The sequence below is a fragment of the Panthera uncia genome, chromosome B4, assembly GCF_023721935.1.
Source record: "Panthera uncia isolate 11264 chromosome B4, Puncia_PCG_1.0, whole genome shotgun sequence".
Lineage (NCBI taxonomy): Eukaryota > Metazoa > Chordata > Mammalia > Carnivora > Felidae > Panthera > Panthera uncia.
The window spans coordinates 96,546,962-96,571,487 of NC_064809.1; the positions used below are offsets into that span (position 1 = coordinate 96,546,962).

The 24,526-nt window shown below is 38.4% G+C and overlaps 2 protein-coding genes across 4 annotated transcripts in view; one reads left to right on the forward strand and one right to left on the reverse strand.

The window, feature by feature from the left end:
- CAPS2 (calcyphosine 2) overlaps positions 1-10,037 on the reverse strand; it is a 57,185-nt gene extending 47,148 nt beyond the window's left edge. For 2 of the 3 annotated variants that reach the window (XM_049627444.1, XM_049627442.1), the window contains exons 1-3: positions 9,279-9,580; positions 6,266-6,372; positions 867-916 (exon numbers count right to left, since the gene is read on the reverse strand). In XM_049627444.1, coding sequence (XP_049483401.1) covers positions 867-916; positions 6,266-6,343 — 128 coding nt within the window. In that variant the 5' untranslated portion in view covers positions 6,344-6,372; positions 9,279-9,580. Of the gene's footprint in view, positions 1-866; positions 917-6,265; positions 6,373-9,278; positions 9,581-9,638 lie in introns of those variants that run through there. The other variant, XM_049627443.1, reaches the window with a different exon arrangement.
- Positions 10,038-17,017: 6,980 nt separating this feature from the next.
- GLIPR1L1 (GLIPR1 like 1) overlaps positions 17,018-24,526 on the forward strand; it is a 36,630-nt gene continuing 29,121 nt past the window's right edge. Inside the window, exon 1 of the mRNA XM_049627454.1 lies at positions 17,018-17,311. Coding sequence (XP_049483411.1) covers positions 17,036-17,311 — 276 coding nt within the window. The 5' untranslated portion in view covers positions 17,018-17,035. The remainder of the gene's footprint in view (positions 17,312-24,526) is intronic.

The following is a 24,526-nucleotide window of genomic DNA, read 5'->3' on the forward strand; positions in this document are numbered from 1 at the left end:
ATTTATTAGTATTTGTAAATTGCCTACTATATATCTTCTATAGGAGTAAAATGTATAACCAACTTAAAAAATACTTAAGTTTATGTATGATTAACAAGTAAAATTTTAAATAAACTTATAGTACACTTTCAGAAAACCAGTTGTTCAACATTTAACATGAATGGGATTGATTGTCAGTACACACTGAATATATTTAGCTAAGGCTTGCACCTACCTCTATTCTCTGTCTAGATGAGTACAGAGGTATCTGTTACGTAGAACCACATGAAATTGCTGATACTTATTAATTTCATACGGTTCAGCCTAACAAATTACTAGGGTTTTAACTTCTATTATCTAATAAGTCCTGTAGTCTAAAATACTTGAAAAAATATAAAAATAATAACCTTCCAAATTTTAAAAGGCAAAAATGTACAATATAAAACATGAATTAATGTAGTCCGTCCAAAACTAAAATCATTTAAATAAGATTGACAAAATTGTCATATTTCTCAAGATAAGGTTAGGGTCACAGATACTTTTCATTAAATTCATTTTGACTATCCTAGTTTTAAAATTCAAAATTTCATACATTTCTTTAATAAATTCACTTAGCTCAATTTTCTAAATAAAATAATAGTTTAACTTTTTCAGGAAAATGTAAGAATATTAAAGAAAATAAAAAACAAGACAAGTATCACCCTCAATCCTATCATCCTGCTTCCATTCTGGCATAGCAATTTTCAGGCCATCTACATGAATATCAATTTTTTTTGCAATTCACAATCACAGCTACATATAAAATTTTGCTTTATTTTTTTTTATTTGTTAACGTATTATATATGTTCGCCCATTAAATAGCTCAAATGTGAAGAAATGTGACTTACACAGGTAGGCAAGGATTCTGGATTGCCCGTGATTTGGAAGTCCATCCTTGCTTTAATTAAAAGAAAAAATCAGTATGTATATACCCTTTATTTATACTTTAAAAGATAAGCAATGAGTCAATTCAGTAAAACTGATTATTATTTTCTCAGTAAACTTCATAGAAGAAATATTTATTAAGGCTCTCCTTACTATGCTTGAGACACAGAAATAGGATGATAAGCAACACAATCTTTACCCTCATGGCGCCCTGTCTACTGGGGAAGACATTCATTCAAACAAACAATAATGAGGAAAAACACGTGCTATGACAGAGCAACTACATACAGCATGTGTACCCAACAACTCTAGGAAACTGAGGACTTTTTTTCAGAAACAAAAAAAAGGAACCTTGAAATGGAACTCTGAAGGATAAGTAGCAGTTAGCCAGATAAAGGCAGAAGGGAGAATATTACTTTAGTCAGGAAACAACTCATCCTGCACTAGCCCACAGGCAAGAGTTAGCAGCTAGACAGGGTTGAAATCCAGAGCAAGGAGATCGTGGCCAGAACTGTTCCATAATACAAGTCAAAGAACTTGGACCTTGCCCTAAAGGTAATGTGAAAACTGCAGGATTTAAGCAAAGAAGAGACAAATATATACATGTATACATTTGTAGATGTTCAATATTATTTCCAAAAAATTGTGCAAAGACATGAAATTTACTCATGATAAATTGAGTGGTGAGCTCATGGTGGTGAGCTCAGCCACCATGGAATAAGAAATACATATGAGCCATAGAGAAATTCAAATTAGTAAGTGCAGCAAACAATTCATCAACACTTATAGCTTACTTCTTAAATGTTATCTAACTGGTCATTTTTGTGATACTGACAATAAGTATAGAAATTACATTCAAGGGGCGCCTGGGTGGCTCAGTCTGTTAAGCATCCAGCTTTTGATTTTGGCTCAGGTCATGATCTCACAGTTCACAGGTTTGAGCCTCGCATCATGTTCTGCACTGACAGCACGGAGCCTGCTTGGGATTTTCTCCATCCCTGTCTCTCTCTGCCCCTCCCTCACACTCTTTCTCTCTCTCTCAAAATAAATAAATTAAAAAAAGAAGAAGAAGAAATTACATGTAAGACTGAGCTTCATCACTCTAATTGATCAAAGAGAACACAAATTCAATTCAGTATAAACTTTATTAATACGGCATTGTTTTAAATACTATATTAATAAAAAGTTAAAATGCAGAAATATAAAATCACAAAATAATCAGTTAATTAGAAAAAAAAAATATATATATATATATAAAATAGTTGACCCTTGCTTGAGCAATGCTGGGGTTAAAGGTACTAACCACCTCCCCCCATACAGTCAAAAATGCATGTAAAACTTTGACTCCTCAAAAAGTTAACTACTACTAGCCTACTGTTGACTAGGAATATAAAGTCAATTGACACATATTTTATATTATATGTACTATACGCTACATTCTTACAATAAAGTTAGCTACAGAAAATGTTATTAAGAAAATCATACAGAATAGAAAACACATTGTATTTATTGAAAAAAATCTGCATATAAATGTACCCATGCAGTTCAAACGAGTTAAAGGTCAATTGTCTATAACACATACATCACAGCTTAAAGTAGCAGCACACCTCTATCGCATATCAAAGATTGTCTTAATTGTACTTGGAAAACATCGTGATATCATCTAAACTTAGGAATAAAATCTAAACAGAATATAACTGTAGTTGTCATAATTATCACCATCATTATCCCCCAGAAAGCCTTTTATTTTTTTTTAATGTTTATTTATTTATTTTGAGAAAGAGAAAGAGTGCACAATAGCAGGGAAGGGGCAGAGAGAGGAGAAAGAGAATCCCAAGCAGGCTCTGCACTGTCAGCACAGAGCCCAATGCAGGGTTGGATCTCAGAAACCTGAGAGTATGACCTGAGCCGAAATTAAGACTTGGGCACTTAACCAACTGGGGCACACAGGTGCCTCCCCACCGTCCCTCCTCCCTCCCTCCCCCCCAGAAGGTGTTTTAATAGACCCCAGAAAGTGTTTTGACTTAAAGACAGTCTTTTAAAGTCATAGGCCTATTTTACAATGGCAGTTACCTTTCTTGTCTAATTCCAACAAAATTTTGCTAGCCAATCCAGAATGAAGGTAAATTATAGCTTATAAATCCCTGGGCCAGGAGTTGGCAAACTATGGTCCAGCTCTGTTTTATAAATAAACTTTTACTGAACCACAACCACATTGATTTATTTATGAATTGTTTCATTACATCAGCAGAGTTAAGTGATTGCAACAGAGACAACAGCCAATAAAGCCAAAATTACTAGCTGGCCCTTTATTTACTTTTTTCTAAGTTTATTTATTTATTTTGAGAAAGTGAGGGAGAGAAAGAATCTCAAGTAGGCTTAGCACTGTCAATGCACAGCCTGACACAGGGCCTGAAGCCACGAACCAGAAGATCATGACCTGAGCCAAAATCAAGTTGGAGGCTCAACTGACTGAGCCACCCAGGGACCCCTAGCTGGCTATATCCTGTCCTTTTTTTAAAAATAGACTTTATTTTTTAGGAGTTTTAGGTTCATAGCAAAATTGAGTGGAAGATACAGATATTTCCTGTATATCCCCTGTGATATTATGATTTGTAAGAAATATACATTTGGACATTCATATGACCAAAACAGATTTCTCATATATATTTGGTCTTGTCCAGTTCCTGGGTTACAGCTCCCAAAATCTTTGGAGTTTTCTGAAAGTTAAGAGAAATAAATGTATTTTGTTATGTTAATGAGGTTGCTTTTGGAAAGCTCCTAAACTTGACAGCTGGTTGCCAATAAAGCTTACCCTGTGATTGGAGGGTTGGACTTTCACTCTCACCTCCTGACCTCCAGGGAGTGGAGAAGAGGGCTAGAAGTTTAATTAGTCACCAACGGCCAATGATTTAATCAACCTTGCCTATGTAATGAAACCTCCATAAAATCCCAAAAAGACAGCATTCAGAGAGCTTCTGGGTTGGTGAACACGTGGAGGTTGAGAGAGTGGCATGCCTAGAGAGGGCATGGAAGCTTCCTCCCTCTTCTCCCATACCTTGCCATACCCATCTCTTCTCTCTGGCTATTCCTGAGTTATATATTTTTATAATAAACTGGTAATCTAGTAAATAAAATGTTTCTCTGAGTTCTGTGAGCCACTCTAGCAAATTAATCAAACTCAAGGAGGAGGCTGTGGGAACCTCTGACTTACATAGCTTGTCGGTCAGAAGTACCAGTATCTGAGTATCAACTCCAGCCTGTAGCCAGAAGCACAGGTAACAACCTGGGCTTGTTTGAAGTTGGAGAAGGTGTGCAGTCTTTAAAACTGAACCCTTAACCTGTGGAACCTGATGCTATCTCTGGGTTGATAGTGTCAAAACTGAGTTGAATTGTAGGTCACCCAACTGCGTCAGAGCATTGCTAGTTGAAGGTGTTGAAATTGAAACAGGGTTCTCATAACACCAAAAGACCCTACTGACCACACATATGCATAGCCTTCCCCATTATTAATATCCCTCACCAGAGAGGTACATTTGTTACAATTGATAAACCAACATTCACAAATCATTATCACTCAAAATCCATTACATTAGAGCTCACTCTTAGTGTGAACTCTATAGATTTAGACAAATTTGTAATGACTTGCATACTGTCTTTTTCCCCTTTTATTTTAAGCAACTTCCATGTTACTCCTTAAAGTCATGTTCATCTAGTATTTCTCAATTGCTACATACTTTTCCAGTATTTTTTCATTATTAAAAAAACATACACTTTTAAAAAATACCTTTGTTTTCATCTGAGTTTTTTTATATTTCAGATTATTTCCATAGAATAGATTCCAGGGATTTTTTTTTTTAACGTTTATTTATTTTTGAGACAGAGAGAGACAGAGCATGAACGGGGGAGGGGCAGAGAGAGGGAGACACAGAATCTGAAACAGGCTCCAGGCTCTGAGCTGTCAGCACAGAGCCTGACGTGGGGCTCGAACTCACGGACCACGAGATCATGACCTGAGCCGAAGTCGGACGCTTAACCGACTGAGCCACCCAGGCACCCCAAGGTGATGATTTCTATGTAATATCCTGCTTTTCTAATTATTTCAAAAGCCAAAAAGTTAACAAAGCAGATTTAAAGACAGCAGCATGAGTCAATATTAATAAAGAAACTTTTGTATTTTCAAAACTCTATACACTAATTTTTCTAATGTCACTATTACAATGTAAATTGAAATCAATTAATATAAATGATAATCAGTTAATACTGTGAATTATCATTGATGTTTTGGTCAGGTTTTTTTTATACATCACTATGTGCTCATCAAAAGTGCTCTCCTCAATCCCCATCACCTGTTTAAGCCATCTCCCCACCCACTTTCCCTCATGGTACCAGTTAAGAATGCACCGATTCTAAGTCTGAGTATTTCAATATTACATTTTTCCTCTAATTTAATAGAGGCATAAAAGTATATCATGATGCTAATTTTCATTCCCCTGATTATCAGTGGGGCTGAACAAGTTTTTGTATTCTTATCTCCTACACATATTTCCCAGCTGTTGGTGTTTGTAATGATATCTGAGTAAAAAGCACAGATCTTGAAGTCAGAACTGGAGTTCAAAATCTTGGCAAGTCACTTAATCTCGAGGACCCACAGTCCTTCCACTTCTAAAAGTAGGTTAATAATAATACCTACCTCAAAGGTGTGTTGTAAGAATTAAGTGATATAAGTTAATGAAACATTTATCATGGTGTCTGGACAAGCAGTAGGCATTCAATATTTAGAATAATAAGAATAAAGAAATATAAATATACATCACTTGTATGTATTTCTAAACTAAAATTTATATTTACCCAATTCTGTGATGGAAACAAGGGAAAAGTAGCTGTAAATTTGTGCTTAATTAATGATTTATATACACAAGGGTGATATTATGAAGGTTTACAAAGAATAAAGGTCTTAATAGAAGCCCAGATTCTCTTCTTACCTAACACAAAATGTATACTGATACTCTCTTCTTCTTTCTACTATTCTTATTTCTTACATTTTCTACAGATACACACAGATAATTTTTAAGATAATAATATGAAAACCATAATAATAAGCTTGATTTTTACAAATAAAACTAATTCAAGCAATGACCAAGTTTTTAATTGATTATCTTCAATCCTGGCCACTCACTTCTTCAAATCTAGAAAATATGGATCCTAAATGTTTGTAAGTATAAGTAGTCATTAAAAAACATGAAGAAAATGGCCAATGATTTAATAAATCCTTTAATGAATTTAACAAATCATTTAATGAATAATCGGGCAATTATTTAATGAATCATCCCACAAGAGGAAAACTATATAGCACACATACTTGCAGCAGCTTTCTTTCAGAAAATGGCTGAGTTTGACTCGTAGGAGAAGAAGCAACTCCTTTAACCTCTAAATCCATTCAAGTTCACGTATTTATCCTGCAGTATACTTTGAAAAGGGTAAAAACATACAAAACGGTCATTCTTACTCTAATTTTAAACAAGCCATGCAAATTGCATACTACTACTACATGGAAAGAAGTCATGTGGTTAATCATTCTTACTTCTTTCACTCAAATCAACTTTTTGTGGGTGATTACATTATGTGGGGCAAATGCTAGTCCGAATAGTGTTCCCCCAAAGATGTCCATGCCCTAATCAGTGGGCCCTGTGAATATGTTTACCCTATACAACAAGGAGGACTTTTCAGATGTGATTATGTAAAAGGATTTAGAGGTGTGAAAATTATCCTGGATTATCTGCAGGGCCCAATGTAATCATCAGGGTCCTTATAAAAGGGAGCAGAATAATCAGAGTATGAAACAGAAGATGTAAGAAAGACAGCACAGGTCAGAGAGGAATGAAGAGGCTATATAGCTGGCTTTGAAAGTGGAGGGAGAGGTCATGAGCAGTCTCCACAAGTCAGAAGAGGCAAGGAACGAATTTTCCCCTGGAGCCTCCAGGAGGAGCCAGCCCTGCTGACATCTTAATGTTAGCCCTGTAGGACTCATTTTGCACTTCTGATCTCCAGAACTATAAAATAAATAATAAATAATAAGTTAATTTATGTTGTTTCAAACCACTAAGTTTGTGGGAATTTTTCACGTAGTGATAGAAAACTAATGCTTGTACTTCTCTACCACAAAGTGGTATAAATTTATTTTCTTTACTCTTTTCCTAAACCTTTAGGAGTTCTGACTTTGCCAGAGTAAGCTAATGAAAAATCTTGTTATGCAAACAGTATTCTTCAATACAAAGAATAAAACAGAGCAGATGGTCCAATTAGTAATTATGAGGTGACAGGTAAAACGCATGTAAGAAAATATTGAAAATCCTCAACTTGCAAAGTTGTACAAAACCAAAATCCTCAGTCACCCAAATTTTGAATATTTTATTTCACACTTCAACCTTAATCATACTGAGGATATGTTGTTTAACAATTCATACTTTCTTTTTCTATTATTAGACTGGGATTTATTTTAATAGTAATTTAATTTTTAAGGAAAGATGGCATGGCATAGTGCCAGCATAGAGTTATATAGACTGATATTAAAATCCTCATTTTTTTGATACTTTCCCATAATGTAAGCTTGGGTAAGAATTTAACCTTTCCGAGCCAATATGTCTAATTTGTAAAATGCGTTTAATGTTACCACATTTCTCACCTTCCTATGTATATGGAACATATTCAATTCGTGGTAGCCATCATTATTATTATTAAAATGTAGTTTTAGTGCAATGAAATCCTCTTACTGAGATATCCCAGTTCTTCACTAATTTAGCTATATGGTTCCTTTTACCCCATTTCCATAGTCCCCTCCCCTAGGATCCCATGACCTAAGGCTAGATTTCTACTGTTAAGAGTAAAATCAGGAAGACTTATTAACCAACAGCAGGCATATTCGGAAAAGATCACAATATTGGATTTGATAATAATTTGGCTTTTTTTTTCCTGAGCTATCTTTCACAAGTAAGCAACTTTCTTAAAGTTGTTATTGCTTTGGTGGGGGGAAAGAAGGCTGTTGTTTGCTTTTAACCACATCACAAAAGGTGTTGTATTTGCCATGATGGTTGGCAACCAACAAACCCAAGTTAAAACAGAGAAGCTGAGCAATCAGCTAAGTGATTTTCTCCACACACCAACCACACAATTACCTATACCTGAGAAACCATTACAGCCATTTCAAATCACTACAGGTCACGTTACATCGCCATAATTCATTTGCAAATAACAAAAACAACAAAATTTAAATCTTCTTTCCAGGACTTCCTACTCCCTGTATTTCCCTAGGCTTAACACTCATTAGTTTTGACTGTAATTAACTCTTTTCGTGTCTCTAATAAACTGTCAAGACCATGAAGCTGGATTTCATGTCCTTAATATAGCAGATACATAATAAATATTAATTTAGTCAATAAATTAATGTATAGTCAAATACCTGTTCACACTTTAAACATATTCTTAGTTTCCCTTCTCGGCACACAAATGACATGATCACATGCTACATATACTGTTCTTCAAACAATAGATATGGTATTCAAAGCACAAATGGTAATTATTTTTCACGCTATACTGTAATCCTCACAAAGGCAAGGACTATGGTTTTGCTCACCTTGTATCTCAGCACTTAGCAGAAAGCCTAGAAAACAGTAGGAACTTAATAACTATTTGCCGAATAGGTGAATTCAGTCAGTTCACATGTGCGTTATTTCAGACCTTGGCAGCATACAAACGGTTCATTCAGATATCACAGGAGTAGGAAAGGGCAGTGCCATCATACAGGGAACACTCCAGGATCTACAGAATTGGAGCAGTCAGGCTCCTGAAACCTCTGTCAAAGAATCTTAAGATTTGGACAGGCCTGCAGAGATGAAATAACTCAATCTTCTGATTTCCAAACTGAGGAATCAGTGACCCAAAAAAGGGGGATTTTACTTTGCCAAGTTATTTGCCAGTTATTACTGAGCATGAATTTATACCAGTTTCAGATTTCTTTCTAACACTACCCCCTTGCTGGTGGTACAGGTCAGAAGAAAGAGAGGAGAATTAGCTAGAGACTCAAGAACACCAGAAACCTAAACCTGGTGGCAAAAGAATTTCAAATAAATGGCCTGTGAGCCGATCTTTGGAATGCACACCAAAGTCTGTCCATGTCGGACGGGAATACTCAGTTGGGGTATGTTGGGGAGGAGAGGTGGCGGGAAGCAGGGAAAAGTACTTCTGAATGGCTCTGTCTCCATCCGGACTGCCCCAAGTCAAGAGATATTATAGCTGGCACGTCATGAATGTTGTTAACAAACAGATCCAAGTCTTCCCACATTATCTTTAGTGCTACCAAAAAGAACAGAACTCACCTCCCACTCTTCTCATTTCTCAAGGATAATTATTTCCAATTGCAATTATCACCATTTCCCTCTTGGTTAGTGATATTAGTGACTATAATTTGCTTCCACCAAATCAGAACATAATAGAAAGCGAAGAATAAATTGGTCAAATCCATCCCATAATCAAGGAGAGAAGAAAAAGATGAAAAGATTTAGTATTTAATCTCCATGCAAGTGAGGACCAAGTTTATCTTGGAGCCCAGGTGATAAGAGACCCAAGTATCTGAATGAACCTGGCGTCATTCTTAAATTCAAACAGTAATTGTCGGTACACCCCTCCCCCCCCCAACACACACACAAAGGTTAAGATTATGCATTAACGCAAAGTACCTGAACTAATGCTCCGCCCTCTTCCTATCGGAGATTCAAGGACTGGGGTGTGACACCAGCCAACGACAGCCAACCTGAATTGACCCAACAAGCTAGGTAAAGAGCAGGTCCTGAGTGGGAAGTGGCAAAGGTATGTATCATTGGGGCGATTCCATCGAGAACTCCCTTGAGACAGCTGAGACAAGCTGGAAAGGCACAGCCCCCAGTAGACTCCGCCAAGCCCAGGCCCGCGTCTGCAGGTTGCCTAGCAACTGGCGTCCCCTTGCTGGGCCTCCAGACCCTTTCTCAAATACAAGGAAAAGATGATCGGCCCAAATCCCTTGCTCCTTCCACGCCACCTCTTGCCCTATACTGAGTGGGGTACTTCCTCGGCCAACCCGGCCAGCGAAGCAAGCGACCCCGCGGAGGTACTTGCCGAAGCGAGCTGCTGAAATCCTGTGGGGGGCCTCCGAGTCTCATCCGGGGACCAGTTCCAGGGTGCCTCTAAATCCCGGCGGGGAAGTGGAAGAGGATTCACTTATATATGGGCTTCTCAGGCGCAGAGACGGGACCAAAGCCCAGCCAGGATCCACCACGGGTGTTGTATGTAATTCTTTTAAGTGAGTTCTCTTTAACAAATTTTATACAGCCTCTGCCAGGAGTTTAGATCCTAGAGAGATATTATGAGGGGGAAAAATTATGTTATAATGCCCGCTGTCAAGGAACTTGCAATTATTTATTTTTTTATTTAAAAATGTTTTTTAAATGTTTATTTGAGAGAGACAGCGACAGAGCATGAGCAGGGGAGGGGCAGAGAGAGAGGAAGACACTGAATCTGAAGTAGGCTCCAGGCTCTGAGCTTGCAAGCACAGAGCCTGACATGGGGCTGGAACTCACGAACCGAGAGAGATCATGACCTGAGCCAAAGTCGGCGCTTAAGGACTGAGCCTCGCAGGCGTCCCAGAACTTGCAATTATTTAAAAAGACAAGACGCAATATAGTATTATAGAGAGATACATACATACAGGTACATAGATATTTGGATATAGAGAGATATAAATTAAAATACCGATGCAATGGAGTAAGGGAACAAAACTAGGAATCAGGAAATTTTCATTTATTTTTTGCTCTGCACACAATGTCTATGGGCATTAACCCTTCATCAATAAAAGGAAAGTTCTGGTTTGAGAGATTTGTCGCGTTCCAAGCAAGGTATGCCCACGGAGGGGTCCAATAATAAAACTGACCTAAAGAAATGACCAAAGCAGGCAGTTTTTATATTTTTGGGTGCAAAGAGACAATAAATCTGAAGAATTGACAAAACAAAGAACAAAGAAAACTGAATTTGGGGAGTTTAGTAAATTATTCTAAACAGATTGCTCTGGGGTAGTAAATTAATAAAAAGTAACAAGGGTTGTTTATATACCCTTCTAGGCTCTTAATTTCTTCTCTGGGGATAAGGATGTCACCTTACATCCTTGTATAGGAACAGTACCTTTCACATGGGAGGTTTATTTCTTGCTTAGTGGAGACAAAGCAGGGAACAGGTCAGAGTGCTCTCTTGCATTGACTACTTAAGTAACTTTTATTTAAAATAATCAATATAACAAAGTTGCACATTTTGGGGTGGCCTGCCTTTGGCCCCTACATATAAATTGTACTTTTTTGCCAATTTTCAAAACAGTTCCTCACAAAAGTTCTGTTGCTATCACAGCCAGTTAATTTCCTTATACACAAAACAATACTACATTAACCATATGTTATACTATGTTAACCATATGTTATACTATGTTATTGACAGATCCAAAGTAACCTGCATTTGAAGGTCAGCAAACAACCACTGAACACCTACTATTTGCAAATACATCCAGTGTTAGAAAAAGTAAAGTCTATAAGCCAACCTAGTATTGCCTTTTAAATTGAGTTTAAAATACTTATTGAGCCTCTAGTATGTATATGATGAATAAGATAGTTAGCTTAAAATTGTATACATTATTAGAAAGTTAAGGAGTGCTCATTTCCTCATTAATTCAGTCAATTAACATTTATTGAGGGCATATGGGTTCAGTAGCTGCTCTAGGTGCTATAGATATAGAAATAAAGCAAATAAAACCACTGTTTCAGTGAAGGTTAAAATCTGAGGCGATAAACATTAAATAAAGACTATCATCGCAGGTAGCAATTAATGTGATAAAGAAAAATATAAACACTGATAAACACTGGGATAAACACTGATAGATAGAAGTTGTAGGATCATGTATAGCTTCATTGAGGGGAATTTTGCAGACAAAAGTAACAGCAAGTGCAAAATGCTAGTGGGTAGAGCATCCTTGCCAAGCTGATAGATGTGGCTGAAGCCAAGGGAGCCAGTGGAGAATGTAGAATAGGGGGCAGAGATTAGCCATGGTCAGATTATGTAGTGCCTTTTGAACCAAACCTAGGAATTTGGATTTTATAAATGTGACAGGAAGTCATTAGAGGGTTTTGAAAAGAGGGGAGGCTGTGATACTATGATTTATGGTAAGAAATATATATTTGATCTTCCTCCAGGTTTCTGGCAGAGTTCCTAAAACCCTTGGAATTTTCTTAAATGGTGAGTACAAGGAAACTTCTTTTGTTATGGTGATGACGTGACTCTTGGAAAGCACCTAAGAATGGAGGGCAGTTGCCAATGAAGCCGACCATGTGATTAGAGTTGGAAGTTTCCGTCCCACCCTCAGGCCTCCTAAGAGGGGACTGGGGCTACCAGTGGAATTAATCATCCAAGTCCAAGGAGTTCATCAATCATGCCTCTGTGGTGAAGCCTCCATAAGTACCTAAAAGAAGGTTCCCAGAGCATTCTGCTTCCAGAGTGCAACATAGAAATTCTGCCTGAGTAGAAATTCTGCCTGAGTTTCTAACCTTCAGACTCAAGACTCCAACATCAACTCTTATCTGAATCTTCAGCTTGTCAGCTTGCCTTAAAGATTTTAGGCTTTTCAGCCCCCACAATTGTATGAGCCAATTTCTTTAAAATCTATGGGTGTACATGTGTGTGTAAAAGGGAGTGGGTGGGAATATATGTCTATTAGTTCTGTTTCTCTGGTAACCCTGACTAATAGGGGAAAAGAGAAAGTAATAAGATATAGGATCATGAGGTAATTTAATGACAGACAATTCCTTCTAATTGGAGTAGTTCATAAAAGGAACTAATGATTGGAATCTTAAAGGATTCATTTATTAATTTGTTCATTGAATATGGAACTCTGTTGAGATGCTGGGGATACAGTAGTAAAAATAATACTAATAAGCAATCCCTGCCTTATGGGGCTTACATTCAATTGAGGGGAGAAGTGATAATGTAAATAAGTAAGTTACATATGATATGAGGATAAGGGTTATGGGGAAATAAAGGCAGAAAAAAAACAATAGGAAGTGATAGGTGTAGGATGGGTAATGTAAAATACCACTGTGAGGTATTTTGAAAAGATGAAATTTGAGAAAATACTTGAAAGAGGTTATAAACAAGGCATGTAGCTTTCTGGGGGAAAGGGTTCTAGGCAAAAGAAATGAGCAAGTGCCCTGAGGCATCAGTTCCTTCCGCTCTTTTAAGGAATAACAAGGGGGCCCAAGTATCAGAGGAGTGAAAAGGAAGGGAACAGAAGCTGGAGGTGAGATCATAAAAGGGTCTCCTTGTTTAGGGCCTTGAAGGCTACAGTGAGTGATGTGGTTTTGGAGTGGTGGGGTCTGGAGCCCAAGCCAAGAAGGAATTCTTGATTTTATTTTTTTTAAGTTATTATTTATTATTTTTTTTAACGTTTATTTATTATTGAGAGACAGAGAGACACAGAGCATGAGCAGGGGAGGGGCCGAGAGATGGAGAGACACAGAATCTGAAGCAGGTTCTAGGCTCTGAGCTGTCAGCACAGAGCCTGACGTGGGGCTCAAACTCACAAAATGCGAGATTGTGACCTGAGCCGAAGTCGGACACTCAACCGACTGAGCCACCCAGGCGCCCCATCTTGATTTTATTAAAGCACCGAGACAGGACCAGTGAGCAGAAAGAGCTGGACTGAGGTTGTGAGGAGTGACTGATTATATACTTGGGACTTGGGAGAGGTGAAGGCAAGGAGAAGTTTCCAAAAGGACATTCATACACTAAAGAGGACTCAAAAGATACTGGAAGCCTAGCTATTGTCAAGCTTAAGTGTTTTGTTTTGTTTTGTTTTCTCTAGCAAACCATGAACAATAAGATAATAAGGAGTTCCTGGAGAAATGTTATACTCTGCCTATCTCAAGTATTTGTCAATGGGCTGCAGGTTATAAAGAAATTTTATTTTTCAACCATTTCCTTTTTGCCCTTGTTCCCCACATCAAGGGGAGTTGTGATGGGTGTGGTGGGTGATGTTAGGGCTCCAGGAAACTGAGTCTATAGGTTTCTGGAGGCTAGGCTATTGATAAGATTGCCTTTTTCTTATAATTTACTAAGATATTTGTAAACTGATGGGGACTCCTGTGCTACATGAACACGATCTCTATCAGCTCTGTTGGTTTTTCCCTTTCCTTGGTTCTTGGGCATCCAGGAGTACCTGAGGAATGTCCCACATTTCCCACTTGGGGAAGGTGGGGGGGGGAGTTGGTGGTGGGATTGTGGGACGTCAGCTTGCCTTATGCTCCCTCATCTGTGAGGATAGCTGGTGAGGATTTTGCTTTGAGTGCTATGGGAAGCCATCAGTTGGAAGGTTTTGAACAGAGTGATCTGACTTATATTAGTAGGATCACTTTGGATGCTGTGTTGAGACTTAGTATTTAAATATTGGAATAGGAAGATAAATATACATAGAGACAATAGAATGAAGTCCTAGAAATGCTGAGAAAATTGTTTTCCCTCTACAGGTCTGGTATTCTTTTTTTTTTTTTAATAGTTTTTTTTTTTTTTAATGTTTAACATGTATGTATCACTTAATAAAGTCAAAATCACTCCGTATTTCTACCCTTCTTCCAGGAATACAAGGACTTTAGAATAATTCAACTATAACCACTGAGCTCTCCCATCTTCCACATGATTTTTGCCAAGTATTATAGTTCTACCCTGTACTTAAATTCCTTCCTTGAACGCTCTTCCTCCAGTAGCCACACACTTCCCTCTTGCATCCCCTTCAAGTATTTGCTCAAAAGTCACCTTCTCAAAGACATCCACACTGATCACTCTATTTGAAATCAAACGTGCCACCCTCACCTCCACCCCAGTGCTCCCAAATTCTTTAGCCTGATTTATATTTTTTCTATACATATCATCAGGGTGTTTTTCTTAATCATAGAATTTATTATGCTCACCATTTATTCCCTGTGTCCCTTCACTAGAATGCCAAAAAAACAGATTGCTTGTTTTGTTTCCTGTGTTGTAAGCCCAAACACCAGGAAGAGTGCTTAGAACACAGTAGACACTGAAAGTACTTAAGTATGCTCAAGACTATATACAATCACTCTGACTGCTGTCTGGAGAACAAACCATGGGAGGTTAGGAAGCAGGAGCAGGAAGGTCCACCAGGAAGCCATTGCAATTATCCATGAAATCAAGGAGTGCCCTTTCAAATGCTGAATGGTAGTCAAGTTCTGAAAATATACAGACAAAGACAACAGAATTTGTCAAGGGACCCAAACCTCCAAAGTTTGGGGCCTGAGCCGTCAGAAGGATAAAACCGTCATTAACTGTGATAGGGAAGATTGTGGAAGGACCCGTTTTAGGGTGTGGGATGTAAGAAGTTCAGTTTGGACTGTGTAAGTAATGCTAGTCACATATATTGCAATTCTCCATCAGCAGAGACAGATGAGAAATATTGTCTCTCCTGCTAGGTAGAATTTCCATTAGGATCCTTGTATTTTTCCCCATTTTATAATTTAATTTTCTGCTTTTTTTAAGATTTTATTTTTAAGTAATCTCTACACCCAATATGGGGCTTGAACTCACGACCCTGAGATCCATTGACTGAGCCAGCCAGGCACCCCGTAATGTTTTACTTTTTACTTAAAAAAAAAAGTTTATTTATTTTTCAGAGAAAGAGAGAGAGAGAGAGTGCAAGCAGGGAGGCATAGAGAGAAGGGGACAGAGGATTCAAAGCAACTCCGTGCTGACAGCAGTGAGCCCAATGTGGCATATGAACCCACGAACCGCAAGACCATGACCCAAGCCGAAGTCACTCTACCGACTGAGCCACCCAGGCACCCCTACTTTTTACTTATTAAAAATGGTTACTGGGCACTTGGGTGGCTCAGTCAGTTAAGCATCCATCTTCGGCTCAGGTCATGAACTCACAGCTCCTGAGTTTGAGCCCCGAGTGGGACCCTTTGCTGACAGCTCAGAGCCTACATCCTGCTTTGGATTCTGTGTCTCTGTCTCTCTCTCTGCTCCTCCCTGCTCATGCTCTGCCTCTCTCAAATAAACATTTAAAAAAAAATTTTTTTTAATGGTAACTAGTTGCATCAAAGATTTTTTTAGTGGCAAGATTTATTGACTAGAATAGTCAGTAGATATAAATATGTATTTACTTGAATTAAATGACACTGTACACAACCTCAAATCATCAAATAAAGATATTTATTTGAACACAGAAATACTTGAAAATGTCACTTAGTGTCACCAAAAAATGCTGGTTTATTATTGAATAACAACTGATATAATGGATTTAAAATAGTAAGCCAAATGAAGTTGATTTATATTGCAATATAGGTAAAATAAGCAACCAAATGTATTCTGTCTTAGTCTTTAGCATGCCAACTAAAGTGGTCCTTTATCTGAAGTTTACTTCTGTTTCAAACTCAAATATCAAGAATGTAAGATTTTGTCAAGAGGAACTACTTAGCCACACCTCTCTATCTTTATCTTTCTAGGTGGTCAGTCTCCAAATGAGAAAACAAAGGCAAATTATTGAATTATTAAATGTTTGACCAAGTAATAATTTAGGATCATACTGTGTGGAGTACACAAAATGCCCATTCTTGACTTATTACCAGTTTCTGGAGATATGGGCAGAATGACACTGCAGTTAATTTAAAACAGTATAAAAAAAGCTACATATGAAAACCGAGGCTATGTAACTAATCTATAGGGTTTTGTGCCGGCCTCGTCCACTGTCAGCATCTAATACGGGTTGTCTTTTTACATAACACCGTGTCGCCAACGTGTTGCAATCTGGATTGCAGTTCAGGAGCTCTCCCCAGTGATTCTGGATTGGGTCCTCAGACAGCGTCCTGGATGGTTAAGACAGTGTCCTGGATGGTTAAAACCACGCACCAGAGGGCCACCCAAGGCTTTCTCCTGTAGCGCAGCGCTTTGACGCGTGCTACCTGCTGCCTGTCCTGCCTCGGGTTCTGGCGCAGCCCTCTGGGGGGCCAACCAGCCGAGCATCCCCGCGCTGAGCTCGAGCTTGTGCAGGAGGATGGAGCCAGCCCGGAGAGTGGTCCCCACGGGGCCGCGGAGGACTGGCTGGCCGAGCCGTTACTGGTCCACGCAGTCAGAGCGTCTTGTGCATTCCGCTATGGTTCTGAGGAAGAAACTGAGTTGCTTATGGACGCTAGGTCTCTGTCTGGTAGCCAGTAAATCGTCTGCCAAAGTTCCCTCCATCACAGACACGAATTTTAAAGACAGCAGCGTCAAGGCGCACAACGACATGCGCGGCAAAGTCTGGCCCGCCGCGGCTGACATGCAACACATGGTGAGAAAGAACCCCGGGTTGGGATCTTATTTCTCTGGTTCATCCTAAGGTAACTGGCAGATAAATATGATGCAGCCATTTGTATGAATTCAGTCTGGACTTTCAGCGTGCACTTAAGAATCACACCTTGGCCGGGCTATCATCCTTCAGGGGGGTGATAGGCGTGGACGAGAAGGGAAAACTTAAACCTGTATCTTGCCCAGGCTTAGCTCCCTTTTGGGGGGGGGGGGGGGGGGGGTGGGGGGGGGGGGGGAGGAAGGATTGGGGGGGAGGGAGGATAGGGGAATGGAGGGTAGGGGTGGAGGATGAAGGGTGGGGAGTCAGGAAGGATGGTGTTTGGGAGTTGCTTGGTCTTCATCGCTAAGGCTTAATAGACGTACTTCCGCAACTTCGCACAGGTTTCCCCACCCCGTCCCCTTATTTTGGCTAGCACTCCCCAACTGCATAACTGAGATACTACGGATAAAAGAAAGAACACAGGGATCGAGATTCTCTTGATCTCTTATTATGAACTCAAGGGTGAAACAGCACTACGTGTGTAGTATTCATCTTTAAGAAATGTTCTACAAGGATGTGAATAATGAAATCAGCATTTGAGCAATATCAGATTGTCATTTCCATGAAAAATAGAATGTGAAGTTTAATTCCAAAAACATTGAACTGATGGTGTCTTTTGTAGACCTTCATCATATAGACATTAAGGCAAAAAGAGTACTCTGTTGAAGAATGAGCATCAAGAACATTGGATTATTAAAATAATTCATAGAATTTACAGTTTTTAAACGAATGTCTGACTATAAATTTTCTTGCATGTAGATGTCATTATGAAACTATGAATATAAATGTTGACAGCATAGTTTTGCCTATATACTATGCAGGTATAGCTACGTTGTAAAACATATCTATTCCAGCTTTGTTCCTTTCTATCCAACAGAAAATAAAATGGAAACGGGGCACCTGGGTGGCTCAGTCGATTAAGCTGCCAACTTCTCTGGTCATGATCTCGCGGTCCGTGGGTACAAGCCCCACGTTGGGCTCTGTGCTGACAGCTCAGAGTCTTGAGCCTGCTGTGGATTCTATGTCTCCCTCTCTCTCTGCCCCTCCCCTTGCTCATGCCTCTCCCTCTCTCTCTCTCTCTCAAAAGTAAATAAACATTTAAAAAAAATTTTTAAATAAGTACATAAAATGGAAGTATTATAAGATCACATTCAGCAAATAGCACAATTTAAAACTGCACTATTCTGCTACATGGGAAAGAATTTTTTGAGGGGGAAGAGGTTTCAAATAGGTTTGGGAAACACTGGACTGGATTAAACAACAATAAACTGATCTCTTTAATACAGAACTATTAAAATATTTTAATATGTAATATGTACTTTAATCTCTAATAAGTTAGGGTGGTCAATGACATGGATTTTCTATACAGTATTTCCTCCACACTTATTTGAATGTATTTTTTTAAGGACTATCTTATTTCATTAAGATGGTATTTATGTATGTGTGTATATGTTTACATATATGTGCATTCTGTATAAACACACACATATATATGCTTTGGTTTCCAAAGGAAATAATAAAAAGATATACATAAAATTAGTTTAAATTTAAATAGCTAGCTGAAGGCAAGAGGGAAGAAAGGAATAGGGTGGAGAAGACCTGAATGGAAACCAGCCTTCTTTGCATTTACCTTGTTTTATGTTTGAGTTTGTAAACATGTAAACGTTTTTGTTATTTAACCCTTTACATTTTCTGGTACTCTTTATTTCTTTGTTTAAGAAAATTTTTTTTAATGTTTATTTATTTTTGAGAGAGAGAGAAAGCAGAGTGTGAGCAGGGGCGGGGAGGGAGAGAGAGAGAGGGAGATACAGAACCCAAAGCAGGCTCAAGGCTCTGAGCTGTCAGCACAGAGTCTGACGCAGGGCTCGAACTCACAAACCTCGAGATCATGACCTGAGCCGAAGTCGGACGCTCAATCGACTGAGCCACCCAGGTGCCCCTCATTTCGTTGTTTAGATCCATATTTCCACTTGGTATCATTTTCCTTCTGCTTAAGGGACATAAACGTTTCTTATGCTTCAGTCTGTTGGTTTTTAATCGTATCAGCTTTTTACGTTATAAAAAAGCTTTATTTCTCCTTATATTTTTCTCTATTAGGCGATTGCATTAACTGTATATTTTTTCCAGTCGAATGAGAAATAATTGGCATACATCACAGTATAAACTTAAGGCATACAGCATGAGGGTTTGCTTTACATATATTGTGAAATGAATGACACAATAGGTTCAGCTAATGTCCATTTTCTCATACAGATACAGTTTATAAAAAGAAGGGGCGCTTGGGTGGTGCAGTCAGTTAAGCATCTGACTTTGACATAGGTCATGATCTCATGGTTCTTGGGTTGGAGCTCCGCATTGGGCTCGGTGCAGACAGCTCAGAGCCTGGAGCCTGCCTCGGATTCTGTGTCTCCCTCTCTCTCTGCTCCTTCCCAGCTCGCACTCTGTCTCCTCCGTCTCTCCCTCTCTCTCTCTCAAAAATAAATAAACATTAAAAATAATTTTAAAAAAAGAAGAAGAAAGGATAAAAATTTCTCCTTGTGATGAGAACTCATAGGATTTACTCTCTTAACTTTCCTATGTATCATACAGCAGTGTTAGCTATAGTCATCGTGATGTGATGTGGGCCAGGAGCAAATAGTGAAGAAAGAATTCTTGAGACGTTTTCAGTGCAAAAACGTGTTTCTATTAAAGCACGGGGACAGGACCCATGGGCAGAAAGAGCAGGGCTAGGATTGTAAAGGCAATTGATTATATACATCTAAGTTGGGAGGGTTGGGGGTGTCGGTGGTAAAGACTAAGTAACTTTCCAAAAGGATTTTCATATGTTAAAGATTTCCGGGATCCTGGAGATCTGGCTATTGTCAAGCTAAAATTGTTTCTTGCCTCTGGCAAAGCATTAATATTAATACAATTGTGAGTTCTTAGAGGAAAGTCCTGCTCTGTCTCAAGTATTTGTTGATGGGCTGCAAGTTGTAAGGTAATTTAAATTTAGCTACATTTCTTTTGCCTTTGTTCTCCTCATCAATCATGTTGTACATTATATGGATAGTACTTACTTATCTTATAACCGGAAGTTTGCATCTTTTGACAACTTTCGATCTCCTTAATTTTTGCTAGATATTATCATTGTGTGTAGGATTCTAAGCTTAACTTTAAAGATGTTGCTGCACCGTCTTCCATCTTCTTTCACATTATTTGTGATGAGAAATCTGCTGGATCATTCTCTTGGTTCCCATATACATCATATGTATTCTTCCTTTGGCTGATTTTAAGAATTTCTCTTCATCCTTGGTTTTGAGCAATTTGATGTGCCCTAGTGTCACATTGTTCATGTTTCCTAGGGTTCATTGAACTTTTTGTATCCGCAGATTTTAATTAAAACAGAAAAATTTTATGCATTATCTATTAAAATATTAGAGGCTCCAATTACACGTACATTATACCATTTGAAGTTTCCCACTGAGTTCACTGATGCTCTTTTCATTATTTTTTTTTCTCATTCTTGCTTTTTCTACTAACTTTAACATTTGTGTCAGTTCTGTTTGGATTTCCATTGATTGATTTTTCTGCTCATTTTGGCCTATATTTTCTTGCATCTCTCTATGCAGATAATTTCTTATCAGGTACCAGATACTGCTAATTTTACCTTGTTGGGTGATGGTTATTTTTGTATTTCTATAAATATTCTGGATTTTTTTCCTGGCATGCATTCATGTTACTTGGCATTTTGATCCATTTTAGACTCGTTTTTAAGATTTGTTGGGCTGCACAAAAGCCGTAGTTTAGACTAGGATAAATATCCCCCACAATTAAGCCAAGATCCTTCTGAGTACTCTACATAATTCCCAAGATTATGAGGTTTTTCCAGTCTGGCTAGTGAAAAAAGGCACTATTCCCAGGACTGGGTGAGCATTAGGTAATATTTCCCTTATCTTTTTGAGTGATTCATTCCCTGGTCTTGGGTAAGTTCCTCATATGCATGTGCTAATCACTACTCTGCCAAATATCCAAGCAGGACCCTCTGAACATCTTTGGAGTTCTCTCTCTATGCAAGTCTCTCTTACCTGGTACTCCTTTATAGCCTGAAAATTCTTTCAAGGCAGTAGGCTGAAGTTTAGCTTATCGGTCTCCCTGTCAGGGAGCACTGGTCTTTCTTTGCTTGATGTTATGTGTGCCGACACCTGTTGTTTCATATATTTTATTTTTATTGTTTCAAGTGGGAAAGTAAATCTAGTCCTGTTATTCCATCTTGGGCAGAAGCAGAAGTGCTAACTATTGGCTGGGACTTTAATAGGAGTTTCTCCAGTCTTCCACTACTGAATCATCAAGGAAAACTAAGTACCTCATTTCTCATATCAATTTCTATATTTATCAGGAAATGATAGACTATTGTGTTAACAAATGAAACCTGAAAGCTCACAGGCGTTTTTTTCCCCATTTTTTTATTGACATGACACTGTATTTAAGTATACAACATGATTCAGTATATGTATATTGTGAAATGATTACCACAAATTGAGTTAATGTCCATCACCTCACATAGTTACAATTTCTTTTTCTTGTAATGAGAATGTTTAGGATCTAATAGCTTAGCCACTTCAAATATACAATGCAGTATGGTTGCATATAGTCACATCATCATGCTTTACTGTACATCCCCCAGAACTTATTTACCTTAAAACTGGAAGTTTTCACCTTTTGACCTCCTTCACCAATTTCACCCCCCCATATCCATAAACCACCAATCTATTCTCTGTATGTATGAGTTTGTTTTTTTAGATTCCACATGTAAGTAAGATCATACAGTATTTGTTTTTTCATTGTCTGGCTCGTTTCACTTAGCATAATTCTTTAAACAATATAGGTTTAGTATCTCACTCACACAAAGTCCAATACTGGTTGGACCACTCTCCACATCACTTCTTCGTGCAGTGCCATGGGCTGATTTTATTTTGGTTCCATCATGCCAACATATGTTTTTCAGAGTCACCATTGAGAAAGCTAGAGGGCTGTACATGTATTTTTATAATCAGACCTGGAGGTGATATATGTCATTCCCACTCAGGTCCCTCTGGCCAGAATTAGTCTGATGACCCTAGCATGCTTGCATTAACTATCACTAGCACAGACTGCTTTTATGGTCATCAGATATTTACTTATTCCTTCCATCCCATAAACAGAATAAGTTCAAGTCCTCCTCCAAAGGATAAGCCCAATATCCTGTTTAGTTACTGAATCTGAATCTAATATCTCTGAGTAGAATGCAACAACCCAACAAAGTCAGTTGTGAACACTCTTGGCCTAGTGCCTCTATCTGTCCTCCACAGAAACAATATTCAAAGGCAACACAAGACAAGATAACCGTAACAAACACTTCTACTGAGAAAGTGGAAGAATAGGAACCACACAGCAATTGTTGGTTCAGAATGATTATGAAATCTTTAGATAGTAGACAGTATTCATACCTAATATACTGGAGGTCAGAAAAGTTTTTTTGATTAAGGAAGTAGGAGTTCCCTTGTCCATTGTTTTCTGTGGTATCTTATCTTCTCCCTCTAAAATGTTCTTCCTTATTCACCATCCTCCTTGGCCAAAATGAATTGGGCATTGGGAAATATACCATCTGGGCATAACCGTTATGCCCAGAATTCGTGATCCCCAAAGACCACCAGGGAGCCGAGTCCGATGCAAAAGCAAAAGAGCCTTTATTCGAGCTAGCTCGAGCTCAATCTCTTACCTGCACCGACACAGCGGTGAGATACCGGGGAGAGAGAGCGAGTTTCAAAAGCACAAAGGTTTTATAGGGGTCTAGGGGCAGTTGGTGAGGTAATGGCTGTGGCCTCAGTCGATTGGCTGGGGAAGGGTCGTGGCCTTGGCTGATTGGCTGGGGAAGGGTCGGAGTCCTGTTACTCAAGGGGAGGAGACATGGTCGGCTGGCATAGGTCAGCCCCTTCAATAACCTTCTCAGATTGCTTTCTGCCCATGGAAGTTTAAGATCCAAGTTATTCATAGGCTTTTTTCATAACAAGTTTACAATATCTTTGGGAATACATCTGTCTCAAAAAATCTGAAGGTCTTTCAGCTATATGCCCCCAATCAATTCCAAATACCAATACCCACACTTAAAGTACCAATTGGAGAAATTTTCAAGTCTTTCTTTGTTTTCTCACTTTGGTGCTTTTCTTGTTCACCTTAATGCCAGTTATCCTGAAATATGACTTTTGGGGAAATGGGTACATCCTCAACTGTTAATTTGCTAAGGACCTTTTAATCACTTAAGAAGATATCCTTGGAGTCACATTCTTCATCTCCTCTTTGCCCTAATCGCACGAAAGTTTTATGACATTAGTCTCTCAAAGTCTTTTAAGATCTCATATCTTATTATATGCTATATAGAAGCAGTTCTTTTCCATGCCTCAAAAGCCCCACATTTCTTGACTCTAGCTTTCATTTCTTTCTCCAAGCTGGCCAGTTTTTTACTCTTAAAATATCGTGTTGAACCCATACTGCAACCAACAACCACTATTTTGTTTTCCAATCTCTGCTTAGAGCTTCAAGCTCAGTGGACTCATGATTCTGTGTTATAGATCACATTTTTTCAGATGTTTTGGCCCTGAATCACATGGATTGCTGTTATTCCTGCCTCTGACATAAGTTTCCTCACTGCTTGCCAGCTAACTGTTAAATTCCCCACACGGTTCAGGCAATCTTACCACCAACATTTGTGGGCTAAAGGAAGAATAAAAATGGAAACCTACATACAATCTCATTGTTTGCTCAGTAATTCAATCTTTATTTAGTAAAGAATGTATGGTTTCAGGGATTTCACCTACCTTGCTCAGATTTGGATTTAATCAGAATAATTTTGCTCATTTTCATTTATATAATCAGTAACTAAATTTTTACTTCTGAAATAATCAAAACTATTAAAATTAAAAGGCAAAGTCTAATGGGTGAATAACGATTTTAAGTATTGAAATTTTTTTTGGAAAATTTAAGTCTTGTATATTTGTATAAATATAAAATTCACCATTCTGGTGATCATGTCCATCTAGTGGCCAATGTAAAGAACTGATGTCATGCTTCACTTAGGTAACATACAGATCTACATTTACCCCTACTTAATAGTGATGGAAATTGTTACTATTGAAAAATGTC